Source organism: Capricornis sumatraensis, chromosome 1 (genome assembly GCF_032405125.1).
Source record: "Capricornis sumatraensis isolate serow.1 chromosome 1, serow.2, whole genome shotgun sequence".
Classification (NCBI taxonomy): domain Eukaryota; kingdom Metazoa; phylum Chordata; class Mammalia; order Artiodactyla; family Bovidae; genus Capricornis; species Capricornis sumatraensis.
The window spans coordinates 12098441-12116381 of record NC_091069.1 but is presented as its reverse complement, the minus strand read 5'-3'; the positions used below and the strand labels follow the sequence as shown (position 1 = coordinate 12116381).

At 41.2% G+C, this 17941-nt stretch overlaps 1 protein-coding gene across 1 annotated transcript in view; it reads right to left on the bottom strand.

Moving 5' to 3' along the window:
• DENND1A (DENN domain containing 1A) overlaps positions 1-17941 on the bottom strand; it is a 539355-nt gene that overhangs the window by 260171 nt on the left and 261243 nt on the right. Inside the window, exons 7-8 of the mRNA XM_068966275.1 lie at positions 4518-4598; positions 375-428 (exon numbers count right to left, since the gene is read on the bottom strand). Of these exons, the coding sequence (XP_068822376.1) occupies positions 375-428; positions 4518-4598 (135 nt within the window). The remainder of the gene's footprint in view (positions 1-374; positions 429-4517; positions 4599-17941) is intronic.

The window sequence follows — 17941 nt, the reverse complement described above, 5'->3', positions numbered from 1 at the left end:
AAAACCAACTCAGTTCACAACAGGAAGGAAATAGCTAAGTAAACAACACATCAAACTGAATATCATGCAGTAAAAAAAAAAATTATGAATGAAATGGCAAAATGCTTATATAAGAGGTAATTCTAACTATGTAAATAATACATTCTGAAAAGACTACAATGAGACACCAGTATGTTAATAGGTGAGTACTTTGCAAAGCATGAATAATGATTATTTCTTGTCTTTATACTTCTATATTTTTCAAATATTCTCTATATGGTTTTGCTTTTATAATGTATTATTTTTATAGTAGGAAAATATACCCCTTTATTTTCTTTCAAAATAAGTAAAAAATGAAGAATAAAAATTTAATTCACATCTGCCCAAGTACTTACATTCTCAGGGATGCTGGGAAGTTCTCTGGTATCAGGCACAGTAAAATAAGAATGCTGGGAAAGAAAGATAAAAGATATTTATTCCTGCAAAAGTATGCAACAAGCACAATATTCAGAAATCAGGTAAATGATATGAAGATAATTCCTCATTCAACTACAGAAACAATCATTTCACTCATAGAGAATAGTCTAAGGAATATTTTCTTTGGATAATATTGGATTTAAGCCAGATACATTAAATCATCGTTTGGTAGATGGAGTTCTTTTCCATGAGAAAGGAACATCTTTGGGAAATACAAAAGAACAGTTCAAAGAAGTTAAAGGGTAATTTCTCATATGACATTTTCAGGCTACTGAACACATGAAAGCTGCAGACTTCATAATTTATTGTTCACTGAGGCATGTGGACTCCAGGGACCAAATATCACCAGGTTTACTCATGAATGGTCTTTACCAACCAAACCTGCAATTTAATTTCAGCATCTGAGATTATACTCATCTATAAACTGTGGGCCAAATCTGTCCCCAAGGCCCAAGGGATGTTAAGGACAGCTCCAGCAGAGGGACTGTTGCAGTGAGACACTGCAGATGGCTAACAGTGGAGAATGTCTCTCAACTATGCATGCTCTCCAAGTAAGCCTTCTGACTTCCGTGCAAATTCCAGTGAAGGGAGCTGAATCAGTGGAGTTGAAACCCTGACCTGTTCAGAGAACTTTTAAGGAGACGTCTCCATGCATGTAACAAGCATGTGTCTCTGAGTTAAATGAAAATAGGATGAACTGATGACACCTCCTCTGTGCCACTAAAGACTCAGAGAACAATGGCAAGCAGGAATGGAAAGAGCTTGGTGCTGGCCAATTAAAGAAGGGATTGTGCAAAGGCCAGGAAAGGTCACATACAGAGAATGTCAGCTTAGCCATGGCCTAAGTTCAAACCTAGACCCCCAAGTGACATTTCAGGAAGTTCCCACCCCCCATTCTTGGATAACTACAAAATAAGTAAGTCTCTGGAAAAATGAGTTGCACAGGCTTCCTAAAATGAAAGGCTTCCAATAATAAAAAGGCCAACAATAACATTATAAGCTATTTTTCTAATATTCAGCAGATATTTACGAACATCTGCTATATGGAAGCCTTTACCTTCCAAGTATAAAGTACCACCAGATACTTTATAAACAGTATCTCTAATTTCCACAGGAAATTTTAAGAAATTATCTCCATATTACAAATGGGTAAATTAAGGCTTAGAGAAGTAAAGTGACTTAAGGTCATACAGCTAGTTGGTGACAGAACTAGGACTGAAACCAGGTTTGCATAACCAGAGCTATGTTCTTTCCATGATAACGACTGTTACACCTGTGCTTTTTATGAGCAAATCATAGCTAAAGCTATTTGAATTAAATAAACTAAAAAGGAAAACGCAACAAATATTAAAAGATAACTTAAGAAAATACCCTTTGTAGTGCATTATTCCAAAATCGGTGTCTCTGTGTCAAAACATTATACATTAAGGATTACAACAGAGGGGACAGAGGTAAAGCTATGTCTGATCCATGTTGATATTTGGTAAAGACCAACACAATACAGAAATTATCCTTCAATTAAAAATAATAATAATAAAAGCATTGCAGCAGAGATCATGTAGCATATTCATTATGGGAAATTAATTAAGTCAACTCAAGAACAAAGATTAAAATAGTAAAAGGAAAATACAAGGTTAAATTCGATGCCATAAGATACCAAATTTTATACCAAATGGCTAGAAGGCAGTCCCAGGAAATGTTCAGTAACGGCAGTCCACATGGTGATGAAGGCACTGAATAAGGATTAGCACAGTGAGGGAGAAAGGACTGGAAGTGCAGAGTCAGCCACTTAATAGTTATGTGATCGTAGGCAATTCCACTTAATAGCTCAGAAGCTATTTTTTCTTAACCTGTAAATGGGAACTGTTCAGAACAACTGTTCTGAAGAATAAATGTTTTATATGTGAAGTGTCTAGCATTCCATCAATGGTATTTTAATAGAAAATTATCACCATTGTCAATTGTTAGTTTATATTCCAATTTTTCTCAATCACCTACAGCAGACACATAGAAACACTCTCTTGTGACTAAAGACAAAAAGTCCAAGACTGTCATTTTATCATCTTTTCAGCCTTTATAATCTAGATGGGACTAACTCTTCAGACATGAAACACACAGAGAGGAATTCCTTGTGAACAGGAAAAAAAGAAAATATCTGCCTTTACAAATGCAACAGATTGTAAGTAGTGAGCCTATGCAATCCCCAAACCAAGCAGTCCCCAGGCTGTCCTTTGAGATTCTGTCTTGCTCCATCGCCCATGAAATGCTGGGACCAGAGGAGGTCAGAAACATTCCTAGAAACCACTGGCATGAAACAGCTGCACCTTCCAACAGTTCTTCCTGCCCCGGCAATGGCTTGTCCTTGAGGCCTGGCAGCCACTCAGGGGAAGGAGAGGCCCTTCCTCCCCAGCAGCTGGTGACCCAGCCCGGCTACTCCCCAGCTACCTGTCGGATGTCATTACAGACTGAAGCAGTGAGATCAAGCTGCTTAGGAAAAGGGACAGAGACAAAGGCAAGGTTGCTTAGCTCTGCAGCAAGGAGTGGGGCAGGTTTAAAGCTCATTTCTTCATCTTTTTCAGACATTCTTCCTTACACAGTATTTCTTGGAAAAAGCTTCTTTCCCTCCTCTGCTCCACTGCAATGAGCAAAAGCCTCTACCAGTTCCTTCCTTCCTTTCTTTCTTTCAACATTCATGGCCTAGTGGAAAAAAACATTGGCTTGGGTTTAACAGCCCCAATCTCACTGATTAACCATACGACCTTGGATGGGCAAGTATCTTTTCCTCTCTAAGTCTTAATTATGAAATAAGAAAGCCAATATCTATTTTTAGAGTTGTTTTAAACATTAGAGATATATACTTGGAATAAATTAGGAACTTGGTATATAGTAGATGTATTATTAGTTATTGGCAGTAATACTGCTTTCAATGTGATCATCATAAAAAACCTTTCCATGTTCATTTTCTTTAAGAGGGCAAATACTGAGATAATTACCATTGACTATCAACACTGTACCTGCTTCTAGTTAAGCTGAAAGACAAAACTTTTTAAACATTCAGACCCTACAACATTGGGGAAAACAGCCCCTGGATAATCAATAGCTGGCCAAAGAGTGTCCATCTGAGAATTCTGAAGAAGGTCGTGACCAGAGTTTGACCCAGAGAACCGCAGTAACTAAAATATGAAAAAAAAAAAAAGCCAAAAACCCAAAACCTTCTTATCCAATGGCTTATCTGACAGATGAGGAAATCGAGGCCCATGACGTTAAAGGTTTTGATTAAGATCACTCAGGCCATTGGCAAAACTATGACTTGGGGATTGAAATCTCCCAATTTATAATTCAGAGCCTTTTCTACCCAGACCACATAGCATGTATGTAAGAGAGTTCAAGGAAACAATCTGGCCAGGAACTGTGCTAGGCAGTCTCCATTCCCATCCTCAAGAGAGGGTGTTCAGTCCAATGGGGGAGACAGGAAAACAGGTTGTTCCAAAGTGTTGTGACTAAGTACTGCAAAGTGTACAAGATGCTTGGGACAAAAAAAGAAAACCTTACCTAAGCCTTCGGGGGTGTGAGGGGAGGATTTCGCTGGAATAAAAATTTGAGTTGAGTTCTGAAGGATGAGTATGGGTTACCCTGGTAAACAGAGGAAAGGTGGTATTGAAGGCTTGGGGAAGCAGAATGGGCTTCAGCAAAGGCATAGACACAGCAGTGTTGTGCGGGGTCACGGGGTGGAGGAGGCGAAGCGTGAGGCAGGGAGACCCAGGACAGGGGTTGAGGAGGCAAGGGTCGGCTGTCCCACTCCAAGCCCAGCACCTGCCATCCAGGAGATGCTAGTGATGGAATGACAGCCAGGAAGAGAGGAGCATGGGGGCATTTGGGAGCCCTCACTCATGAAATCCTAGAGAAAGAAAGAAATACAACTCCCTGGCCTGTCTTGAGATCTCTAAGTATTTGGGGGTGGGGAAGGCACATATGACAAAGAGAAAATCACATTTGGCTCTTTCTTATTGTTAATAATGGAATGGTTTCTCAGTGATTGCTAATATTCTGCCCCCACTTACCACACTGAGATGAACAGACACTCCTGGGTCAGGGATAGGAAGTTTGTACAGAGTTTCAAGAAGCTCATTCCACTGACTTTCCTGAAAGAAAGAAAAGGCTTAAGTAACAAAGGCAAGACTGAGCCCTTAGTCAGAGACCTGCAGGGAGGTCTGGGCACACAGAGAACTATGGGCCCTCATGATTGAGGGGGCTGGGGAGGTGCTGGCCCCACAACAGAAATAGGTTTGATATTCAAGTAGAGTTGGACAAAAGACAGTGCTTATGGCTCAATGAAAGAACCAAATAGATCCTCCCACACCAAGTTTGACATTTTCTACTCAGTGAGACACCTACCATGACCGCCTTTTATGGATCATATACCATAAGCTCTCAGCAAATCTATCCTCTCAACTCCATAGCAACAACTTTCAAATGCAAAGAATCCCAGCTTACAGGGCGGGGGTGGTAGGGAGAAATAACGGTGACACTATAGATCTTGTCTTTATCATCATTACCCTCAATTAATTTTATTGAGTGTTCACCAGATACACACAGCAGCCTCCAATTATGGAAAGTTAAAAATGAACGACTACAACAGCATGCAAGAGAGGATGGTGGCTGTGCATTTTAATTAGTGAAATCGAGCCACAGGATGAAACATAAAGCAGTACAAATTATTCAATTGAAAACAGATTCACCTTTAAAATGCTCAAAAGAACATTGCTTACAGAATCATCCAAAAGCTATTTCTCCCACCCTGTGGAATTCTCTGTGCTGATAAAATAGTAATAAGCTTACGTTTGTGCCCATTTGGTAGCTGTTTTCAGCCTCACAACTACCTCACTTTACAGACTGAAAACTAAGGCTCCGAAGGGTAAAGCAACTTGACTCAAATCAGCCAGCTGGGAACTGCACAGCCAGAAGCTAACCACAGGTTTTCTGTGTTCAAACCCAGAGCCCTCTCTGCTGTTCACAGCTGTCTTTGTTAGTGAATTTAAAGGAGAGGAAAAAGAGGATAAGTCCAGATTTAAATCATGTTTTCAATCTGAATTCATAAATTACTCAAATTTCTCAGAGGGTAGAAATGAACATGTGCAGGCACACAAGTTTACTTTTGCTCTGAAACAATCTTAAACTTACAGAAGAATTTTAGGACATTACAAAGAAAAAAAAAACAAACCTTTATTTTCCATTTGAGGGTGGATTACCAGTATTATGCCCTGTCATTCATAAACACCAAGGATATTCTCCTACATAACCACAATCAGGAAACTGACACTGAAACATCATCATCTAATCCTCAGATCCTACCAAACGTTTCCAGTTCTGCCAATAATGTCCTTGATAGCAAAATAATCCAGTTCAGGAACAAGTGCTGCCTTCAGTTTCTATGACTCTAGTTTCTATCAGTCAGGAACAGTTCCTACATTTGTAAGAACTTGACAGTGAAACCAATCACTTTGTAGAATAATGCTCGCTTGTTTGATGCTTTCTACTGATTCAGATTTCAATTCATCCCATTTCTGCTGACGCTCACTTTAATCATTTGATTAATTCATCTGATGTCTCTACTGTAAGATCAATCATTCTCCCTCTGTGTTGAGTAAGCATTTTCTGAAGCAATATTTTTTGTAAATCAAGAGGCTTTTTAGTTCCTCTTCACTTTCTGTCATAACGGTGGTGTCACCTGCATATCTGAGGTTATTGATATTTCTCTCAGCAATCTTGATTCCAGCTTGTGCTTCTTCCAGTCCAGCGTTTCTCATGATGTACTCTGCATAGAAGTTAAATAAGCAGGGTGACAATATACAGCCTTGACATACTCCTTTTCCTATTTGGAAGCAGTCTGTTGTTCCATGTCCAGTTCTAACTGTTGCTTCCTGACCTCCATACAGGTTTCTCAAGAGACAGGTCAGGTGGTCTGGTATTCCTATCTCTCTCAGAATTTTCCAGTTTGTTGTGATCCACATAGTCAAAGGCTTTGGCATAGTCAATAAAGCAGAAATCGATATTTTTCTGGAACTCTCTTGCTTTTTCAATGATCCAGCAGACGTTGGCAATTTGACCTCTGGTTCCTCTGTCTTTTCTAAAACCAGCTTGAACATCTTTCACGGTTCACATATTGCTGAAGCCTGGCTTGAAGAGTTTTGAGTGTTACTTTACTAGTATGTGCAGTCCATGGGGTTGCTAAGAGTCGGGCATGACTGAGCGACTTCACTTTCACTTTTCATTTTCATGCACTGGAGAAGGAAATGGCAACCCACTCCAGTGTTCTTGCCTGGAGAATCCCAGGGACGGTGGAGCCTGGTGGGCTGCCGTCTATGGGGTCGCACAGAGTCGGACACGACTGAAGCGACTTAGCAACAGCAGCAGCAGCAGCAGAGATGAGTGCAATTGGGCGGTAGTTAGAGCATTCTTTGGCATTGCCTTTCTTTGGGATTGGAATGAAAACTGACCTTTTCCAGTCCTGTGGCCACTGCTGAGTTTTTCAAATTTGCTGGGATATTGAGTGCAGCACTTTCACAGCATCATCTTTTAGGATTTGAAATAGCTCAACTGGAATTCCATCACCTTCACTAGCTTTGTTCGCAGTGATGCTTTCTAAGGCCCACTTGACTTCACATTCTAGGATGTCTGGCTCTAGGTGAGTGATCACACCATCGTGAGAGTGAAAAAGTTAGCTTAAAGCTCAACATTCAGAAAATGAAGATTATGGCATCTGGTCCCATCACTTTATGGGAAAACAGTGGAAACAGTGTCAGACTTTATTTTTTGAGGCTCCAAAATCACTGCAGATGGTGATTGCAGCCATGAAATTAAAAGATGCTTACTCCTTGGAAGGAAAATTATGACCAACCTAGACAGCATATTAAAAAGCAGAGAGATTTCTTCGCCAACAAAGGTCCATCTAGTCAAGGCTACGGTTTTTCCAGTGGTCATGTACAGATGTGAGAGTTGGACTGTGAAGAAAGCTGAGCACCGAAGAATTAATGCTTTGAACTGTGGTGTTGGAGAAGACTCTTGAGAGTCCCTTGGACTGCAAGGAGATCCATCCAGTCCATCCTAAAGGAGATCAGTCCTGGGTGTTCATTGGAAGGACTGATGTTGAAGCTAAAACTCCAATACTTTGGCCACCTCATGCGCAGAGTTGACTCACTGGAAAAGACCCTGATGCTGGGAAGGATTGGGGCAGGAGGAGAAGGGGACAACAGAGGATGAGATGGCTGAATGGCTTCACCAACTCAATGGACATGAGTTTGCGTAAACTCCGGGAGTTGGTGATGGACAGGGAGGCCTGGCGTGCTGCGGTTCATGGGGTCACAAAGAGTCGGACACAACTGAGCGACTGGACTGAACTGACTTTGTGTAAATAACATATTTTGCTTTTAATTAATCTATTTACTTATTTATATTAGTATGCACACATGGTCTCCTGTTTTATTCAATGGGTTATAATCCTTTGGCGTCATTATTTGTTCTGATGCTCAAATTGTCCCAGATATGACCAGTGGAAATCCTTTGCTCCTTCAAACTCACTTTTGTGTCTTTCTGGCATTTTTACATCATTTTTTAAGATTTTAATTTCTTATAATTTTTTGCTTTATTACTGCCTGAAACAAAGTAGTGACTCTAACATCATGAACAATTAAATAAGGAAGCAGGACTGTAGAGCAGAGAAGAGAAGTAATTTCCACAAAGCAAGGGAAAGAAAAAAGAACTTTATTCAGTGAGATCTCTATGACCCACATGATTAGCAAATTTTGAACTGCAATTTCACTCTATGTCTTTAACTAATTATTCTTCTGGCTCAGCTTTATTTATTTACTTTTGGGCAATAGTATATAAAGCTTTTTATTTGTATGTTTAAATTAATTTTTATTGGAGTATAGTTGCTTTACAATGTTGGGTTAGTTAGCAAATGAATTTGTTATATATATACACATATATCCCCAGTTTTTTTATTTTCCCTCCCATTTAGGTCATCACACAGAGCACTGAGTATAGTTTCCTGTGCTCTATAGTAGGTTCTCATTAGTTATCTACGTTTTGCATAGTAGTGTATGTTTATCAATCCCAATCACCCAATTCATCTCACCCTCTCTTCCCTGCATTGGTATCCATATGTTTGTTTGTTCTCTACAACTGTGTCTCTATTTCTGCTTTACAAATAAGTGCATCTGTACCATTTTTCTAGATTTCACATATAAGCGATATTACATATTTGTTTTTCTTTCTGACTTATTTCACTATGTATGAAATAAGTCTCTAGATCCATTCATGTCTCTGCAAATGACACAATTTCGCTCCTTTTTGTGGCTGAGCAATATTCCACTGTATACATGAATGACATCTTCATCTATACCTCTGCTGATGGACATTTGGGTTGTTTCGATGTCCTGGCTATTTTAAATAGCGCTGCAATGAACACTGGGGTGCATGTATCTTTTTCAAGTATAGCTTCCTCTGGGTATATGCCCAAGAATGGAATTGCTGGGTCATATGGTAGTTTTATTTTTAGTATTTTAATGAAACTCCATACTGTTCTCCATGGGTTTCCAGCATGGCACTAGTGGTAAAGAATCCACCTGCCAATGCAGAAGCTGCAAGAGACATGGGTTCAATCTCTGGCTCAGGACTATCCCCTGGAGCAGGAAATGGCAACCCGCTCCAGTATTCTTGCCTGGAAAATTCCATAGACAGAAGCACCGCCACAGTCCATGGGGCCGCAAAGAGCTGAATGCGACTGCGCACATACTGCTCTCCATGTGGCTATACCAACTCACATTCCCAACAACAGTGTAGGAGAATTTCCTTTTCTCCACAATCTCTCCAGCATCTATTGCTTGTAGATTTTTTAAAAAAATATTTCATTTATTCAGCTGTACTGGGTCTTACTTGTAGCAAGCAGGATCTAGTACCCTGACTAGGGATCAAACCCAGGTTCCCTGCACTGGGAACAAGGAGTCTTAGCCACTGGACCACCAGGGAAATCCCTGTAGATTTTCAGATGATGGTTATTCTGACCAGTATGAGGTGATACCTCATTGGCATTCATTTGATTTGATTGGCATTCATTTCTCAAATAATTAGTGATGCTGAGCATCTTCTCATGTGTTTGCTGGCCATCTTAATGTCTTCTTTGGAGAAATGTCTATTTAGGTCTTCAGCCTATTTTTTTCCTATTGGGTTGTTTGGTTTTTTAATACTTAGCTGCATAAACTGTACATTTTGAAGATAAATCCCTTATCAGCTACTTTATTTGCAAATATTTCCCCCCATTCTGAGGGTGGTCTTTTCATCTTGTTTATGATTTCCTTTGCTGTGCAAAAGCTTTTAAGTTTAATTAGGTCCCATTTGTTTATTTTTATTTTCATTTACATTATTCTAGGAGGTTGCCTGGAAAATCCCATAGACAGAGGAGCCTGGTAGGCTGCAGTCCACGCGGTCGCGAAGAGTCAGACACGACTGAGTGACTTCACTTTCACTTTTATACACTGGAGAAGGAAATGGCAACCCACTCCAGTGTTCTTGCCTGGAGAATCTCAGGGACGGGGGAGCCTGCGGGGCTGCTGTCTATAGAGTCGCACAGAGTCGGATACGACTGAAGCGACTTAGCAGCAGCAGAAGCAGCAGCAGGAGGTGGGTCAAAAAAAGATCTTGCTGTGATTTATGTCAGAGTGCCGAAGAGTGTCCTGCCTATGTTTTTCTCTAAGAGTGTCCAGCATTATATTTAGGTCTTTAATCCATTTTGAGTTTATTTTTGTGTATGGTGTTAGGCAGTGTTCTAACACATTCTTTAGCACGCAGCTGTCCAGTTTTCCCAGCACCACTTATTCGAAAGACTTGTCTTTTACCCCCTGTATATTCTTGCCCCGATGTCATAGACTAGGTGACCACAGGAGTGTGGGTTTACCTCTGAGCTTTCTATCCTGCTCCACTGATCTACAATTCTGCTTTTGTTCCAGTATCATGCTGCCTTGATTACTGTAGCTTTGTAGTAAGGTCTGAAGTCAGGGAGCCTGATTCCTCCAGCTCCATTTTTCTTTCTCAAGATTGTTTTGGCTATTTGGGGTCTCTTTTGTTTCCAGACAAATTGTAAAAAATTTTGTTCTTATTCTGTGGAAAATGCCACTGGTCATTTGATAGGGATTGCACTGAATCTATAGATTGCTTTGGGTAGAAGAGTCTTTTTCATAATATTGAGTCTTCCAATCCAAGAACATGGTATATCTCTTCATTTGTGTCATCTTTGATTTCTTTCATCAGTGTCTTAAGTTTTCTAAGTACAGTCTTTTGCCTCCTTAGGTAGGTTTATTCCTAGGTGTTTTATTCTTTTTGTTGCAATGGTAAATGGGATTGTCACCTTAATTTCTCTTTCTGATCTTGTCAGTGTATGGGAATACAAGAGATTTCTGTGTATTAATTTTGTATCCTGCAACTTTACCAAATTAATTGATCAGCTCTGGCAACCCACTCCAGGACGCTTACCTGGAAAATCCCATGGACGGAGGAGCCTGGTAGGCTGCAGTCCATGGGGTCACTAAGAGTTGGATACAACTGAGTGACTTCACTTTCACTTCACTTTCCTGCATTGGAGAAGGAAATGGCAACCCACTCCAGTGTTCTTGCCTAGAGAATCCCAGGGACGGGGAAGCCTGGTGGGCTGCCATTTATGGGGTCGCACAGAGTCAGATACGACTGAAGTGACTTAGCAGCAGCAGCAGTTTTCTGGTGGCATCTTTAGGATTCTCTATGTATAGTATTATGTCATCTGCAAACAGTGACAGTTTTACTACTTCTTTTCCAGTTGGGTTCCTTTTTAAGATTACTTTTTCTTCTCTGATTGCCATGGTAGGACTTCCCAAACTGTGTTGAATAAGAGTGACGAGAGTGGATATCCTTGTCTTGTTCCTGATCTTAAGAAGGAATGCTTTCAGCTTTTCCCCACTGAGAATGATGGTTGCTGTGGGTTTGTCTTATATGGCCTTTAAGGTAGGTTCCATTTATGCTCTCTTTCTGGAGAGTTTTTGTCATAAATGTGCGTTGAATTTTATAAAAAGCTTTTTCTGCATCTATTGAGATGGTCATATGGTTTTTATTTTCAGTCTGTTACTATGGTATATCACTTAACTGATTTGCATGTACTGAATAATTCTTGCATCTCTGGGATAAATTACACTTGATCATGATGCATTAGTGGTTTGCTAATATTTTGTGGAGGATTTTTGCATCAATGTTTCTTGGTGATATTGGTCTATAATTTTCTTTTTTTGTCTGGTTTTGGTATCAGGGTAATTGATGGTGGCCTTGTAGAGTAAGCTTGGGAGTGTCCCTCCTTCTGTAATTTTCTGGAAGAGTTAGAGAAGTTATTAGCTCTTCTCTAAATGTTTGATAGGATTTACCTGTGGAGCCATCAGGTCCTGGACTTCTGTTTGTTGGAAGATTTTTAATCACAGTTTCAATTTCATTACTTATGATTAGACTATTCATATTTTCTATTTCTTCCTGATTTAGTCTTGGAAAGTTTGTCCCTTTCTTCCAGGTAGTCCATTTTATTGGCATATAGTTGCTTGTAGTAGTCTCTTATGATCCTTTGTATTTCTGCAGTTCAACTGTAATTTCTTTTTCATTTCTAGTTTTACTGATTTGAGTCCTTTGCGTTTTATTCTTGATGAGTCTGGCTAAAGGTTTACTAATTTTATTTATCTTCTCAAAGAAATAGTGTTTAGTTTCACTGATTGTTGCTATCGTTTTCTTCTTTTCCATTTCATTTATTTCTGCTCTGATCTTTATGATTTCTTCCCTTCTATTAACTTTGAGGGCTTTTTGTTGTTCTTTCTCCAGCTGCTTTAGGTGTAACCTTAGGTTGCTCAAGACTTTTCTTGTTTTTTTGTTTTGGTGGAACTGTGCTACTATACACTTCCCTCTTTTGCTGCGTCCCATAGGTTTTGGGTGGTGTTTTCATTACCATTTGTTTCTAAGTCTTAAAAAATTTCCTCTCTGATTTCTTCAGTGATCCATTGGTTATTTAGTAGCATATTGTTTAGCCTCCATGTGTTTGTGTTTTTCACAGCTCTTTTTTTCCTATGCAAGTGTGACAGTCACTCAGTCGTGTCTGACTTTCCGACCTCATGGACTATACAGTTCATGGAATTCTCCAGGTCAGAATACTGGAGTGGGTAGCCGTTCCCTTCTCCAGGAGATCTTCCCAACTCAGGGATTGAACCCAAGTCTCCCATATTGCAGGCCGATTCTTTACCAGCTGAGCCACAAGGGAAGCCCTAAACCTGATTGCTAATCTCACAGGGTTGTGGTCATGCTTGATATGATTTTGATTTTCTTAAATTTATTGAGGTTTTATAATAAAATAAATTAAAAAAATTTTTTTCCAAGGCTTAGTTTGTGACCTAAGATGTTATCTATCCTGGAGAATGTTCTGTGCGCACTTGAGAAGAAACTATATTCTGCAGCTTTTGGACGGAATGTCTATAAATATCAATCAAGTTTATCTGGCCTAATGTATCAGTAAAAGCTTCTGCTTCCTTCTTAATTTTCTGTCTGGATGATTTGTCCATTGCTGTAGGTAAGGTGTTAAAGTCCACCAAAGTTATTGTTACAGTCAATTTCCCCTTTTACGTCTGTGAGTGTTTGTCTTATGTGTTGAGGTGTTCCTATGTTGGGTGCCGGAGAAGGCAATGGCACCCCACTCCAGTACTCTTGCCTGGAAAATCCCATGGACAGAGGAGCCTGGTGGGCTGCAGTCCATGGGGTCGCTAAGAGTCAGACACAACTGAGCGACTTCACTTTCACTTTTCACTTTCATGCACTGGAGAAGGAAATGGCAACCCACTCCAGTGTTCTTGCCTGGAGAATCCCAGGGACGGGGGAAGCCTGGTGGGCTGCAGTCTGTGGGGTCGCACAGAGTTGGACACAACTGAAGCTACTTAGCAGCAGCAGCAGTATGTTGGGTGCACAAATATTTAAAATGGTTATATCTTCTTTTTGGATTGATTCCTTGATCATTATGTAGTGTCCTTCCTTATCTCTTGTATGAGTCTTTATTTTAAACTCTATTTTGTCTGATATGGCTCAGACGTTAAAGTGTCTGCCTGCAATACAGGAGACCTGGGTTCAATCCCTGGGTTGGGAAGATCCACTGGAGAAGGAAATGGCAACCCATTCCAGTATTCTTGCCTGGAGAATCCCATGGACGGAGGAGCCTGGTGGGCTACAGTCCACGGGGTCGCAAAGAGTTGGACACGACTGAGCGACTTCACTTTCACTTTGACTTAACTTTGTCTGATATGGGTATTGCTACTCCAGCTTTGACTTCCATTTGCATACGGTATCTTTTTCCATCCCCCACTTTCACTCTACATATGTCCCTAGATCTGAAGTAGGTCTCTTGTAGACTGCATATATATAGTTCATGTCCTTTTATCCATTCAGCCAGACTATGTCTTTTGGCTGAAGCATTTAAAACATTTACATTTAAGGTAATTATCTATACATATGTTCCTACTGCCATTTTCTTAATTGTTTTGGGTTGTGTTTTGTCGGTTTTGTTTTGTTTTTCTCTCTTATATTTCCCTCTGAAAGAAGTTTCTTTAGCACGAATTGTAAAGCTGGTTTGGTGTGCTGAATTCTCTTAGCTTTTGCTTTTCTATACAGTTTTTCATTTCTCCGTCAAATCTGAATAAGACCCTTACTGGGTAGAGTAATCTGGCGGTGTGTTTAGTCACTCAGTCATGTCTGACTTTCTGCGACTCCATGGACTGCAGTCTGCCAGGCTCCTTTGTCCATGGGGATCCTCCAAGCAAGGATGCTGGAGTGGGTTGCTATGCTCTCCTCCAGAAGGTCTTTTCAACTCAGGGATCGAACCCAGGCCACATTGCAGGTGGATTCTTTACTGACTGAGCCACCAGAGAAGCCTAAGAATGCTAGAGTGGGTAGTCTATCCCTTCTCCAGAGGATCTTTCAACCCAGGAATCAAATCAGGGTCTCCTGAATTGCAGGTATATTCTTTACCAGCTGAGCTACCAGGGAAATCTTGGTAGTAGGTTTTTCCTTTCATTATTTTAAACATGGCCTTCCACTCCCTTCTGGCCTGCATAGTTTCTGCTAAAAAATCTTATGGGGAATCGCTTTGTATTTTATTTTCTGCTTTTAATATATTTTCATTGTATTTAATTTTTGCTAGCATGTTTCTCCATGGATTTATCCTGTATAAGACTCTCTGCACTTCCTGGACTTGAGAGACTGTTTCCTTTCCTATGTTAGGGAAGTTTTTGACTCTTAATTTTCAAATACTTTCTCAGACCCTTTCTCTTCTTCTGGAATCCCTATAAATCAAATGCTGCTGCAGTTAATGTTGTCACAGAGGACTCTGAGACTGTCCTCATTTCTTTTCATTCTTTTTTCTTCATTCTGCTCTGCAGCAGTATTTCCACCATTCCATCTTCCAGCTCATTTATCCATTCTTCTGCTCAGTTTATCTGCTATTGATTTCTTTCAGCGTATTTTTCATTTCAGTTATTGCGTTGTTCATCCATGATTATTCTGAGATCTGGATCATCTTTATTATACTACTCTGAATTCTTTTTCAGGTAGATTGTCTATTTCCTCCCTTCATTTACTTGGTCCTCTTGGTTTTTCCCTAGCTCCTTCATCTGCAATATTTTTTCCGTCTTTTCAACTTGTCTAACTTACTGTGCTTGCAATCTCCTTTCTGATGGCTGTAGGGTCACAGTTTCTCTTGCTTCTGGTTTCTGTCCTCCAGTGGGTCAGGTTGGTCCAGGAGCTTGTGTAAGCTTCCTGGTGGAAGGGACCAGTGCCTGTGCTCCAGTGGGCAGGGCTGAGTCCTGTCTCTCTGATGGGAAGGGTTACATTAGGGGGGTGTGTTTGGGGTGTCTGTGAGCTTTAAGCAGCCTGTTTGTTAATGGATGGGATTGTGTTCCTATCTCGCTGGTTGTTTGGCCTGAGGCTTCCAGCACTGGAGTCTGCAACAAGTTGAGTGGAGCTAAGTCTTGGTATCTAAGCTAACAGTTGTCCCTTCCCTAGGTCTGCTCTCCAAATCCCATTTTTCAGCACGCAGCCTCCCTCCACACCGGCAGACACACAACTCAGGCTGGGGTATGCAGCTTGCACAGATCTTATTCTGGCCTACCTCTCAGACTGGTTGCTGGTTCCCCTCTGATCCTCTGAAGTTCCTTCTTTGTCCCAGCTGACTTCCCCAGAGTGAAGGGGTTTCTCTGAGTGAAGGAATGCCTCCTCATCCTTCAGCTCCCTGCCAGGGGTGCTGTTCCCTTCCTATTTCCTCTTTTCTTTCTTTTATCCTATTTGGTTGTGTGGGGATTTTTCTTGTGTTTTTAGGTGTCCAGAGAGTTCTGTTAGTGTTCAGTAGGTGCTCTGTGAGAACAGAGAACAGTTCCATTTGTAGACATATTCTTGATGTACTTGTGAGGATAGGTGAATTCCACATCCTCCTATCCATCTTGACCCCTCCACACCAAAATGTTTTGAGCACCTCCTCACTTTTGGCACAAAAAGATATTCCAAACTCATCTTTTCACAAGTATAAGAAGAATCAGACATTTCTTCATGGAGTCTCTGCTCCTTTCAGTAGAAAATGGATTTCAGTTCAGTTGCTCAGTTGTATCTGACTCTTTGCGACCCCATGGACTGTTTTCCAGCATCAGGGTCTTTCCCAATGAGCCAGTTCTTCACATCAGGTGGCCAAAGTATTGGAGCTTCAGCACCAGTCCTTCCGGTGAATATTCAGGACCTTTAGGATGGACTGGTTTGATCTCCTTGCAGTCCAAGGGACTCTCAAGAGTCTTCTCCAACACCACAGTTCAAAAGCATCAATTCTTCAGCACTCAGCTTTCTTTACGGTGCAGCTCTCACATACATACATGACTATTGGAGAAACCATAGCTTTGACCAGAAAATGGATTTAGGAACCAAGATTTGGGTACTTGGGTGTGCTCACTGCTACTTGTGTATTGTGGACCCCAGACCCTTTCAGTGGATAGGGCCAGGGGACATCTCTCTCACACACACAACCCACAGTACACAGTTACATCTCCATTTTCTATATCTGTCACATATACTGAAAGCCATGGGGTTCACATCAATGACTCTCATTTCAATCCAACACAGGAATAATTCTAGTTTCTTCTCTTTATATATTTTAACTATATTCTAGCCAAAGTGAAAAATGTTGCCTTTATTTCCTTAATATATCGACTTGCTTGTATGTAAGCAATGTTTTATCACTGTCCCTACCTCCCTCTCCATCTGGATGTCCTTCTTACTCTGCTCAAATACTGACATCCAGTGCTAGGCCACCAATATCTGCCCCCCTCCCCTGGATCTCCCACCAACAAAAATGCCCTCCTTATCCCAGGGTTCATCACCCTAGTGCTCGGCCATTGCTGTTGTCCTCTTTCCACGTGCCTCCTCTAGATCCCACTGAAGTTCTGACATCTGGTGCCCAGATAAAGCCAAGACACTGTCGCCACTGCTGCTGCTGCTGCTAAGTCGTTTCAGTCGTGTCCGACTCTGTGTGACCCCAAAGACGGCAGCCCACCAGGCTCCCCCATCCCTGGGATTCTCCAGGCGAGAACACTGGACTGGGTTGCCATTTCCTTCTCCAATGCATGAAAGTGAAAAGTGAAAGTGAAGCAGCTCAGTCATGTCCAGCTCTTTGCGACCCCATAGACTGCAAGCCCCCCAGGCTCCGCCATCCCTGGGAGTCTCCAGGCGAGAGTGCTGGAGTGGGCGCCATCGCCTCTTCACTGTCACTACTGTCCCACATAAATAACTGCGTCACTGCTTAGCCTCCAACACCCTCAAACAGCCTGCTCACTCTCTCTCTGGATCAGACGCCCTCCTCACCCTCTGCTATCCCTTCTGCCGAGATGTCATCATTGCCTTATTCAGGGCCTGATAATCACTGCGCATCAGTGACTCAAACAGACACCCTCATGATGTAGCTTAGACTCTGTCCTCCATGCTGAGTCATCATGGCCACTCCCCAGGCCCTTAATTGAAGCCTACCTACCCTGTACAACTTTCTCTATGACTTCTGGACTTGGGAAAGAGTCGTTTATTTTTCTTTTAATTAAAGTTCTTTCTACCTGTTCTAATCATAACCCACACCTTGCAAATAATCAAGCCAGTTGCAAGCAGACTACCTATCTTCTGTGTCATAATTTCTTTGACCAGAAGAAATTCAATAAACAGAGTCTTTCGTATAAGGGAAACAGACTCCACTAGAACAGATCACTGATCTCAGTTTCCAACATTCCAAGAGGCAGAGTCCTTAACTGGGGCAGAGGCCCAGAGGATTGGTACACCAGTTTTACAGAGTAGTAATCCTATCTCCCCTATGCATAGTTTGTTACCCACCTAATACTTCCTGTACCCTAAGACACGTTTT